Source organism: Pantherophis guttatus, chromosome 4, assembly GCF_059756535.1.
Source record: "Pantherophis guttatus breed Tessera chromosome 4, ASM5975653v1, whole genome shotgun sequence".
NCBI classification, from domain to species: Eukaryota; Metazoa; Chordata; class Lepidosauria; order Squamata; family Colubridae; genus Pantherophis; species Pantherophis guttatus.
The window spans coordinates 140456740-140468851 of NC_142066.1; the positions used below are offsets into that span (position 1 = coordinate 140456740).

Genomic DNA, 12112 nt, shown 5'->3' on the forward strand with positions numbered 1-12112 from the left:
GCTATTCTTAGAGAAATTATTTACTGCTAATCATGTTTCACTTTGCCTATGACGACTAAAAGATGGCTGTGGGAAACTGAATCAAATCTGAATGAAGTCGTTTTGTTGCTCACCTGCTTCCATCCTTAAAAGTCAACAGGGACCCCACACACAGCTCCAATACCAGAAAGAGGAATTGAATAAAATTTTCCTGTGCTACAGGTGGTTGGAGAACAAAGAAATGTCAAGAGCTGGTTATGTATTTCAAGTGACTGTTTTAGACAACGCAAACATAGACTGAGAGTTAAATGTTTATTTGTGTCAAAAAGAGCATCAAACTCATTGCCAGTAATGAGTAAAACTCATTTCACAGTAATCCACAGTTTCTTAATTTAAAAGTACAAGATAACTTGAATGCCACTAATTAAGTGTCTCCCTGCATCCCAGGGAAAACACAAACCATTTCCAACAAAGCAAATCCTGAATTAGCACAACTTATTTGTTCTGAAACACAGGCACACTTCTGGTAAATACATACTGATGTATTACAGCCAATGGCTTTGATATGTTAATTTTGCAGCATTATGTTGGCTCCAGATTCTTTAAAATGTTAATTTATGCCAAAATTTCATAATTCAGTTTGGGACATATATTTTTTTCCAATTTTCACTAATTATTAATTTTTATTTATGTAATTTTAAACAATCAAATAGAAATATTTAAATAACAGTTTATTTCTGGCACAAAACTTAAAGAATGTTTAATCCACAGTAAGAGATTTAGGAAACAACAGTCATGGAAATAACACTATCATATATCAAAGCCAATTAATTCATTAGCCATCTAGCAAGGCAAATATAGTCAACTGCAAAAGGCAGAATACTTTCTCATTACACAACATCATTTCGAAATGACAACAATAAATTGGTCAATCTTCTTTGTAACATAAATGTGATTTAACCAAATCTTCATTATCTTTGGAGATAGGCTGTTTTATATATATTATTGAAACAGATTCAAAACTACGAATATTTACCGCACCTGTTTTGAGACATATTCCAATTAATGCAGTTCAGAATATTTACAGGATGCTTGAATAAGTTTATGAAGGTGATCCTTGTTTATCTTGCCAAACCAAGATGCACCTTTAAAAGTTGAGCTAATATCTATTATAGAGTGTTTCAGCTACATGACTTAAGAAAATTTCTAGCTATTAACAACTTATTTGGAGAGGAATTATAAGAATATATGTTGAGTGATTAGCTTCCAGAATTATATTTGCAAAAGCCATTTATCACAAAGTCTGCTTGAAAACTATGTTAAATGTTCTCAATATCTGTCTAAGAAAGAAGAAGCAAAGCTGCAGCATGTTCTAGCAATTTTGATATTTGATACAAAGAAATAGTCTTTAATTTATTCTAATGATAATTTTCTAAGCTAACTGGGATGGCAGCTAATCTTCCATCAGTGTTTTTTTCCCAGCAATACTTTTTTTTAGTTTTATAACCAGTTACATAAGATAAATCAGAATACAGAAAATAAACAAAGTTTTATCCAATAAACTACTATTTCTGGTCAGGAGGAGAATGTTCTGAAAGACAGATACAGGAAGAAAATAAATTCTATGATCATCTTGATGACTGAAACTAGTAAAGGAGCATATTATATAGTTTCATTCTCAGGAAGTACACACATTGTTTCCAGATGCCTTAATAGGCATCTGTCCTGCATAATGTTTCTTCCACAAAAACCTCTATGATCAATAATAGAATTGGGCCTTTTCTAGATTGAGGTCAATATTTCAGAGTTTTTCTTCTCAAGAAATATGCTAATAATAATGCTTTTAAATAATGCCTTAATGTTGTTAAATTAATCAAATAAAATGGTGAGGACAATTGTCCCATCAATCCTGTAGAGAGAATTATTATTCAATAAGTCCCTTCCACTTCTTTTCTGGCCATCAGGACTGTTTGCCAACAATGAATTCATTGAGTCCTTGTAAGTCAAAGGTAATTGATGCATTATAAAACCAGCAACCAATAAATGATTGGTTGGTTTGTATTTAAAGTTTCAATATGGCACAACTTGCATTTCAAATCTGAAGCACCACATTCCAAACAACTAACAGTTTTATTTCATTTCCACGTAGCAAATGTCAGATATAGCAGTTAGTCTAGAAAAATACAATTAAAAAAAAATCTTCTGCAGACCATGTATCCTGTAACAAAATCTTCTGAAATTATTTTACAAATCAATCTACATCATTAAAATCAAAAGGAATCCTTAAGTTCAGCATTTTCATTACATCCAGACATCCATCTATTCAAATATAAGTTTCTGCAATATATAGATGTTAGAATTTGCAATATATTTATCTAATATAGCTCCTGTACATATTAAATAACATCAGAGGTTTTGCTTGTAGTGCATTAACCATGTAAAGCAAGCAGTATTTTTCCAGTACCATTTGCATTAGAATTATTGGCGTGCAGATGTTAGCATTTAAAAAGTGCACACAGTTTTCCAAGTAACCCATTTTTCTGTAGGAACAGAATATCCATTGGAGGTACACCAAAATACCAGTTATTAATCTACACATTCAAAGTGTAGGAGTAGAAAGTATACAACAGTGTATACACATAATAATAAAAAAATAAAACACCCAGTTAGGACTTCAGTGTGTATTTATAACTGATTTCACTACCACAGATTCATACAAGAATTCACTACAATATCAACCTCCAGTTAGATTTGCTAAATATGATTTAATCTCAAATAACATATATATATATCTATATATATGTACATCTTTAAAAAATGCTGAGCACTCCAGCTCGTCACAGATATATCCTCCACTGGTTATATGCACCAATTCAGTGTCTGAAGCAATAGTATGTGGTTTTTTAAAAAAAAAGCCAGCTAAAATCTGAGCAAGCCCAACAATATCAATTGGTGTAGTGAAGGAATTTACATTGACCACTTAGCACTTGTTTAATCTGTCAAATTAATGCAGAAATCTGTAAATGAATAACGGGAATTCTCTTGTCCATTTTAATTTGGGAGCTTGCACTGCATTGATTCACTAAAAATAGCTCACTAAGTTCTTCAAAGTCAGTTGATAAAGAGTTTATTTTCTCCAAAGCAAGTGGTAAGTCTAAGGTTACAGAATTTTTGATTTATGACCATCATTGGTACAGAACCTCTGTCAATAAGCAATGTGTTTATGTGACCATGCTCAATTTTTTAACTGTTTGCCATAGTTGTTAAATTTATCACACAGTTGTCAAGCAAATCCAGCTTCCCTCATTGGCTTTGCTTTTTGGAGGGTTGTAAATGGTGATCATGTGATCCTGGGACACTGCAATTGCTGGTTGCCAAGTATATATACCATGATCATGTGACTGTGGGGACATTAAAACAGTCATAACTGCTAGAGACGGTCGTAAGTCACCTTTCCCAGCACTATTATAAATTTGAGTGATCATTAAATAATGGTTATAAATTGAGGACAACCTGTATTTAAAAATAAAGATTAAAATGCCATTCTAGATAATCCTGACTGAAATTAGCTTCTTCCACCCAAAAAAATCCAGTGTGTACATCTATATAAAATCTTCAGTTTAAGTGTCACTAGAATCATATAAACTTTGTAATATCCATAACATTTATTGTAAAAAAAATTCAAAGTTAATAGCTTCCAAAACCCAGCAAAAATAAATCACACTCTTCTCCCTCCCCCCCCCCAAAAGTGCAATACCATCAAGTGGCTGCTTGGTCCACAAAGACATAATATATTTATTGAGATGCTGTTTCTGTCAGAGCCGAGTTTTTGTCCTTCAAAGGCCAGTCAGGCTTAACAAATTCAACGTCCAAAGACTGAGTTCAATTCCAGTAGGATTAATTCTACAATCTGGTTCTGATACACTGTGTGAACTGCTATATTACCAGTCTCTTTCTCAGGTTTTAATAAAGTTGGGCCAAAGACTATGGCTATACTTTGATAGGTCATTCGATTCTTTTCTCCGTTTTCTATAATTCTGAGAAAGATAGAAAAATAATTATTCAAACCTGTTAACATCACGTTATTATCAAAATTATGTAGTATCAGTCATAAATGTTCTTGACATGTGCATATATGTGGCTAGTACATATCTTCCTCAAGGCATAATCCTGGATCTTAGTACTAACTTGAAATAGTTCCGATGCTAACGTTGCCAGTCTGTAGAGTTTTGCGTAACACAACTTCTAGAGTCACAATTTCTCACTTTTGAGTAATGGTGTGACATTTATCAAGATATTCTACTGCGTTGATATTCTTTCCTTTCATAATGCTGGTTCTTTGCCAAAATCACACACTTATTTATACTCTACTGGGTCTTAAAAGCTATACACTTATATACACTAAGTTACATTTCTTTTCTATGTATTTACTTACTTCTTGAGGTGTCTGAACAGCACCTGCATCGTATCGTGATTTGGCTTTGGCAACTGTTTAATCAGCTCTTTTACAGCTTGAACACGTTGCCGAGGCTCTTGTTCTAGAGACAGAAGAGACAAATTCTAGGCACAATGCAGCTTTTCATATATTGGGAGGACATTAGCTAATACCTAGCACCATCTAGTGGCTGACATGAACACTGCTTACACTGTTGATCTATTGCAAGTATAACTACAAAGGGTTCTACAGCATCCAGAAGGCTGGTAAAATAAAACGAGGCATAATCCATTTTATTGGGTTAATATATACAATACAATAACATGGACATTAATCTCCTTTTTTCCATCTAGTAAGTATTTGGTTGTAATTCTATTTAATAGAATTTCATAACTTTATCTCACTATGAAATTACAGTTGATAATTGCTTTCCTACATAAGGAAAACTAGTGACTACTAAAAACTTTATTTTTAATTTTGATAACAGTCTTGCATGCAATGAGGACACTTGTGAATTACTGTGAAATTCTTTTAGGATGAGCAGATTTTCGAAGAAATACTTACTAATGGCATTGACAAAATCATTGAAATGGCTGAAAGTGAATAATGGTTCTGGCAGTTCTCTAAAAAACATTTTCAAAGCCCCTGTGATGACGTGGATATCTTCCCATTTGCTGTCATTCAAGTCCAGTTTTTCATCTGAAAGAAACAAATACAAAACCACTAGCTATATCATAATAAACTTTTGCTACTGTTGTTTATACGCATAGAAGAATATTCAGATAAAAAGGCAATTCTAACAACTATATCAATAACTAATTGCAAAAGATATAGACTTCTATGTCATATTAAAAATATAATCTGTTCAAACCTCTTATGATAAGCATTTATAAAGTAGCTTAATTGCAAATAAATTTTATGTATAAGAACTTACCATGATTAACTGCGAATCTTAGCTTCTGTATTACTGCAAGATTACCACTAACTCTGTACAATCCATCGATGTCCAATCCTAGAAAAAATTTAATTTTTTTTGTTCAGCAAACATTCTTACAACTTACATTAAATCTTACATTATACATGCATGCCATTTCCTAACAGCAAAAAGGGAAAGCAAAAAATTTAAAGTGAAAATTATAGGTATAACAAGCAATTTAAAAAGCAGATTATTTCTTTAAACTCCATTATTCCGTAATTTAGAGGTTAACAGAAACATTTGACCAATCTAAGAACTATTCTTTTCAGGTCCATCTGGGAATGTGAATTTTGTGGAGAACACCTAGTAGAAAACTAGGTTTCTCTTTCCTTTCACTCCTGAGAACCTCTGCCATCTGGAGAGAATACTGTTTCTACTTAAAATGTGTCTCTCTTAAACCACACTATGCTGAAACTAGGAGACTGGAACAGACATTCTCACATGTCTGCCACCTAACATGAGGACAGATGGGTAAATCAACATAATATTGTTTCTTCAAAGTTTCTTCTTCAATAGTCTTATCTTCAGCAGCATTTATCTCCAGTCAGAACTGGCAATATAGAAAGTGAGAAAACACAATGAACATCAATCCTAGAAAAAAATATTAAAATAAGCTATACTAAATAACATTTTAAAAAACAGAACGAAGCCTTTCACACTCCTCTTGGGAGTCAGGAGAATTTACTTTGGGCTATACGATCTAATATTAAAACAAAAGCGGTCTATTTCCCTCAGCACAACAGCATTTTGTTTTTGGATCGATCATTATAGAGTGGAAACAGTTCTACATTGTTTTCAAACTTTTTCAAGCTTTTCTAGAAAAGTTTTTTTCTAACTTTTTTACATAAGAGATTTCTAGCAATCAAAAGAAAACTTGGGGCTATATTTTCTTTTTTAAAAATGCAACCGTATCTGTACCTTGGGACATATTCCATTTGTGAATGCTAAGACTTTTGTTAACAAAAATAATTTTTAATCCTAAAAACCAGTAAGTAGTTTCTTCCTACCATGTTCTTCAACATGTTCAATGCACAGCTTCACAAATTTTGGCACAGTGTTATTTTCTCTTTGACACAAACTGCTTAGATTGCAGCCAAATACCTGATCTGAAGAGCAGAAAAATAAAAATTTGTAGACGAGTGAGATGAATTTCTTAGTACACAGAATAAAAACTGAAATATACAGATATATATTTTTATATGTAAGATCATGAACTTGGACATATAACATTTACAATATCTCAGTCTTAGCACTGAAGTATATTACATCCAATAAACTCTTACAAGTTGATTTTTTTAAATCTCTAAGTCAGTATTGAAAAACCTTTGGGGACTCAAGGCATGTATCAGGATCTGTTGTTGTTTTTTTTCTCTCTCAGAGCAATGGCAGGGTTCTGGATTTGTGGGAGATTTTGCCTACTCTCCTACAATGGACAGATCGCTCACTGGCGAGACTCAATTTCTTAGGTGCTAGCTTCCTCCGCAGAGAATCTGGGTCTACTGGATCAGCCCACCCCAGGTGACTTATGGACCCAATTGGGTTCCAGAGGAAACTTGAAAGTTATTCCAGGAAATCCTGCTATGTGGCCCGATTGAAGCCTTGGTGACTGCATGGAATAACAAAGAAGCAATGGCTTTAGATTGGATTGTGGAGAGCACCGGAAACCTTTCCGTACACAGATTTCCCAATGTTTTCCATGGTACAGGATGGAATTAAGGGTACTTGAACAGGCCCAGAGAATGTTGCCTAGAGGTCGACTTGAAAGGTCACCAACCTTTCAGACCTCAGGGACCACTAAATTCATAATTTTAAATCCCGTGGACCACTAATATGAATTTTTAAAAAGATAAATAGTATTTAGTGCAATATAAAAAATGCAAATAATTTTTCTGCGGACCACCAAAATTTTCTCACAGACCACAAGTGGTCCATGGATCACTGGTTGGTGACCACTGGCCTGGAGTGTTGCTGGTGAAAGACAAAGGAACGAAGATGATCAGACATGAGCTAGCACCGCTATGAAGGCCTACCTCATGGCAGTAAGGATGATGAAACAACTATTTGTGCAGAGAAATAGTTACTGCATCTGCCGATAGTCGCCCAGTGGCCCTGTGCTCAATCATTCCTTGAGCAATGCCAAAACCTACCTAAAAGGTAGCTGTGAAGACTTTGCTACATATCTGGCAGATAAAATTGGCACATTTGCTCTACACTGGACTCCAGACTTAGAGCAGAGTATGGAGATGGTGGGGGCTACATCTTGCAAGGTGACCTTGTAAGAGTTTGAGCCCAATGAACCTGAGGGAGTGAACAGGGCTCTCTCAGCTGCTAGGTTGGCCATGGGTGTTAGATCTGTCCCCCCCCCCTTAAGTCCTGGCGGGAGGGAATGTATATGTGAATCTGGGCGATAGTTCATTCTTTTTTGAGAAAGGGAGTGGTCCTGTCAGTTCTTAAAGAGGAAGTGGTTCACTCCCTTCTCAAAGGACCATTGCCCGATTCAGTTAGCCTCGACAGTTTTGTCTGATCTCCAACCTTTCCTTTACAGAGAAGGTAAAGTGTTCACATGGCAATTTCACAGAACTCTGGATGAAACAGATTATCTACACCCTTTCCGGCACGAGTGGGATGGAGTAGTGCATCCATCCTGGCTTTTCTTGACTCCTCAGCGGCTTTCAATTCCATTGATCATGGTCTCCTTCTGGGCCAGCTCCAGGAACTTGTGGTTCTCTTTCTTTCTCCAGGGTGCTTCCAATCGTTGACAGAGGGAGAGAGGTCTAGCCTGAAGCACCTACTTTTGTTCAGTACCTGAGGGCTCTATTCTCTATTGCCTCCTATTTAACATTTACATGAGGCCACAGCATGAGGTGATCTGTTGGTTTGGGATGAGCATGCAGTGACACCAGGTTTCATATCTTTACCCCACACTCCTTGAGTGATGCCATGGATGACATATCCCAGTGTTTGGAGGCTTTGGGGCACTGGAGGGGGCAAAATGGACTCCAACTAGCAAGATGGAGTGGCTGTGGGTAGTTGGAACCCTGGAGACAAGGTTCTTCCATTGGTTCTGGATGGGCTTGCCCTGCCCCAAACAGACCCAATGCATAATCTGGGAGTCCTCCTGGACCTGCGGCTCCTGCTCAAAGAGGAGGAGCCGTGGCAAGGAGGCCCTTTGCACACCTTCAAGTGGTGCACCAGTTGCGCCTGTACCTGGATCAAGAGGCCCTGCTCACATTAATTCACACCCTTGTAACTTCAAGGTTAGACTACTGTAACACACTCTATTGTTAACTCTGCCCTTGAAGACCATTCAGAAACTCCAACTGATGCTGAATGCAGCCACGCAGGTTAGTAAATGGTGCCAGATATATGGCACACTAACAACCACTCCTGCATGAACTGCACTGGTTACCGGTGTGTTTCCGAGTGCAATTCAAGATGCTGGGAGGTACCTAGAAAGTCCTACCTGGCTTGAGACTGGGATGCCTTTTTTCAAAAATCTCTACCGTCCAACTAGGTCAAGAAGAATGGCCGTGCTGCAGATCTCGTCAGCCAAAGAATTAGCTGGCGGAGACCAGATGATGACCTTTTTTTGGTGGTGGCCCCTCTTGCATGGAAAACCCTCACTTTGGGGTTCAGAATGACCCCAACCCTGTTAGCCTTTCATATGACCCTAAAAACCTGACTATATTCCTGAGCCTGGGGCACTGAAAGCATCAAGGGCCCCATTTTATGACTATATTGCTAATTGGTCAAATAATCAAATAATTTGCTCTTATGTATATTTATTTATTTATTAAATTTGTTTGCCGCCCATCTCACTATGAGGTGAATTAGATGCTTTTACTGTTTTAAAATGTTTTTCAATTTTTAATTGCAATATATTTTTTGAATTGTTAAGTTGCCCAGTCACTGACTGAGATGGGCAACCGTAGGAATTGAACAAACAAACAAATAAATATGTGCTGAGGGGGTACCTTTCAGAGGGCACATCTGCCCAATATCCACATCCACATACATACATAACCAAAAAACACTTTTCTGTACAATTTGTATGTGGAAGAGCTGTAATAGATATTGTAAAATTAATGCTGTACTCTATGTTTGCTAGCTTACTTATTTATTTAATTATGGATTATTCTCCTCAATCAGGGGTGTCAAATTCTAGGCCTGTGGGCCAGATTTGGCCTGCAGGGTGCTTAAATCTGGTCCCTGGGGCCGCCCTGAAAACAACAAAGGACCAGCCCGCAGTGCTAGTGAAAATGGAGCTTAGGAGGGCTGCACACGGCCCTCCTGGGCTCTGTTTCGCTGGCAGAGGATTTCAGGAGGCTGTCACAGCCAGAAACAGAGCTCGTGAGGGCCGCATGGGACCCACCCAGACTGTTTCACTGGCAGAGGGTTTCAGGAGGCTGTTGCAGCTGGAAACATTTGGAAGCCCATTTTCACTGGCAGAGCACTCGGGCAACACAGGCACCCCCGACATGAATGACATCAAGCTAGCCACACTCATCCTGGCCATATACACCCTGGCCCTCCAAGGTCAAACACAACCCTGATGCAGCCCTCAATGAAATCGACTTTGACACCCCTGTCCTCAATCCAATTTTGAGGGACAGAAATTCCATTCTGGCTCTTTAGTTCATTTCAGTAGACAGAAACATCTGAACTTAAAGATGCCAATGGAGCAAACAACATAGATCTTTTTATTCTATTTTTAAAGAATTAATTTTGTAACAGTTTTATGTTCTAAATAGATCTTAATGATCCACTCTTTTTCAAACAAGCCCTTTTACTATCCTGATGAAAACCAGAAAGTAGATGTCCCAAAAATATTTTTTTCCAAAAGGCAACCGTACTTTCTCGGTTTTTTTTCTTTAAATATGTTTCGCTTCTCATCCAAAAAGCTTCTTCTATGAGAAGCAAAACATTCTGAAAGAAAATACCAAGGAAGTCAGCTTGCGTTTTGGAAAAATATATGTTTGGGACAACTGTGACATGGTTAATTGAGAATCTTCATAGACATTTAGAAAGTAGATGGATGATCTACGAAACTCTTGAATTTGGTTCAAGTTTGATACCTGCAATGAAAAGTTTCCAAAGTGATAATTAAGGAAATAAGTGACCCAACAAAATTAGTTTTGTAATGTTATTTTATCCGCAAATTTTAAAATTCAACATTCTTAACTTTCCCCATACCACAAAAATGTAAATGACTGATTTTTTTATAAGAAACAAATTACCATAATTTCCAATAGCAGATCTAGTTACTGTTGCATACTGATTGAAAAAACCATAATATTCTTGATAGTGAGATCTATTATTTTTTAAATTTCTCTTTGACAAATGTAACACTTAGATGGGAAATATGATTTTCTTTAAGTTTAATAGAAGCCTCTTGTTTGTTCTTTTATGTAATATAATATATATAATCAGCTTCTAACAGATATACTCAAATTGTGACTATGTTTCCTGCTACTTGCAGTAGCAGAAGCCTTCAATATGTGCAACTTTGAAGTCACAATGTCTCCCCCATTTCCTAAGGAAATGGCTATTTCCTCATACCAAATCACTATTTTCTTAATTAACAAATTAAAAAGCCTTACCCTTAATGTAGCCCTTTTCACGGACTGCTTGTAAGGTAGGTCTGCGGATTAAAAACTTCTTCAATTTCGTTTTAGTCTTCTTTTGTTCTGAAGAATCAATACTGCTAGATACTTTTAGTGCTGAAAGACAAGAACAACATTTCAAATAATGTTTGACAATAATTAAGCTAAATATTTTCTAATTTATAAAACAAATTAATAATGAATTCCACAGGGACAAAATAGTGTTATCATTTGGAAGATGTTTATGGGAAAATATTGAAATGCAACATAATGATTAACAGAAGTACAATAGCATGCTTGACTTTTATATAACCTTTTTTAAATTTCTATTTATATTAACCATTATTTTCTTTGGATAAAAATTCAAGCATCATGTGGCCTTCTTCCTAAAATGTTTACATAAACAGAAAAAACAATTATCTTAAAAGATATGTTTACATTCTGTCAGAAGGACTTACGATCAACCTCTATTCAACACATATATCACCACTGGAAGAGACCTCCCATTGGCATGTGGTGAAGACGGAAGAGGAATGAACCAGTTATGAATTGACATATGGCCAATCAGGCAATGAAGAAAAAGTTCCATCCTGATATCCAGAGACTGTAAGGATTTAAGAAGAACTAGACTTAGGCTGAACCCTAGCAAGATCTTGGAGTCCTAGTGGACAACCATTTAAATATGACCCAGCAGTATGCAGCAGCTGCCAAAAAAGCCAACACAGTTCTAGGCTATATAAACAGAGGCGTAGAATCAAGATCACTTGAAATATTAATACCATTTTTTGGGGGGGTTGTTTCTAATGGGTTTTCTACGAAAAAGACAAGGTCGTCTGCAAATGCTTGGACCTTGTAATCCATTGGACCTTGATTAATACCATTTTATAATGCCTTGGTAAGGCCACACTTGGAATACTGCATTCAATTTTGATCACCATGATGTAAAAAAGATGTGAAGACTCTAGAAAGAGTGCAGAGAAGATCAACAAAGATGATTAGGGGAATGGAGGCTAAAACATATAAGGAACGGTTGCAGGAACTAGAACAATGTCTAGTTTAATGAAAAGAAGGACTAGGGGAATCACAATATCAGTGTTCCAATATCTCAAGGGTTTCCAC

The 12112-nt window shown here is 36.3% G+C and overlaps 1 protein-coding gene across 6 annotated transcripts in view; it reads right to left on the reverse strand.

Moving 5' to 3' along the window:
* Positions 1-277: 277 nt before the first annotated feature.
* ARHGAP12 (Rho GTPase activating protein 12) overlaps positions 278-12112 on the reverse strand; it is a 52609-nt gene continuing 40774 nt past the window's right edge. For 4 of the 6 annotated variants that reach the window (XM_087892976.1, XM_087892974.1, XM_087892977.1 and 1 more), the window contains 6 exons: positions 10991-11110; positions 6398-6496; positions 5349-5426; positions 4979-5113; positions 4415-4517; positions 278-4016 (listed from right to left, as the gene is read on the reverse strand). In XM_087892976.1, the coding sequence (XP_087749102.1) occupies positions 3842-4016; positions 4415-4517; positions 4979-5113; positions 5349-5426; positions 6398-6496; positions 10991-11110 (710 nt within the window). In that variant the 3' untranslated portion in view covers positions 278-3841. The remainder of the gene's footprint in view (positions 4017-4414; positions 4518-4978; positions 5114-5348; positions 5427-6397; positions 6497-10990; positions 11111-12112) is intronic. The other 2 variants (XM_087892979.1, XM_087892978.1) reach the window with 1 other exon arrangement.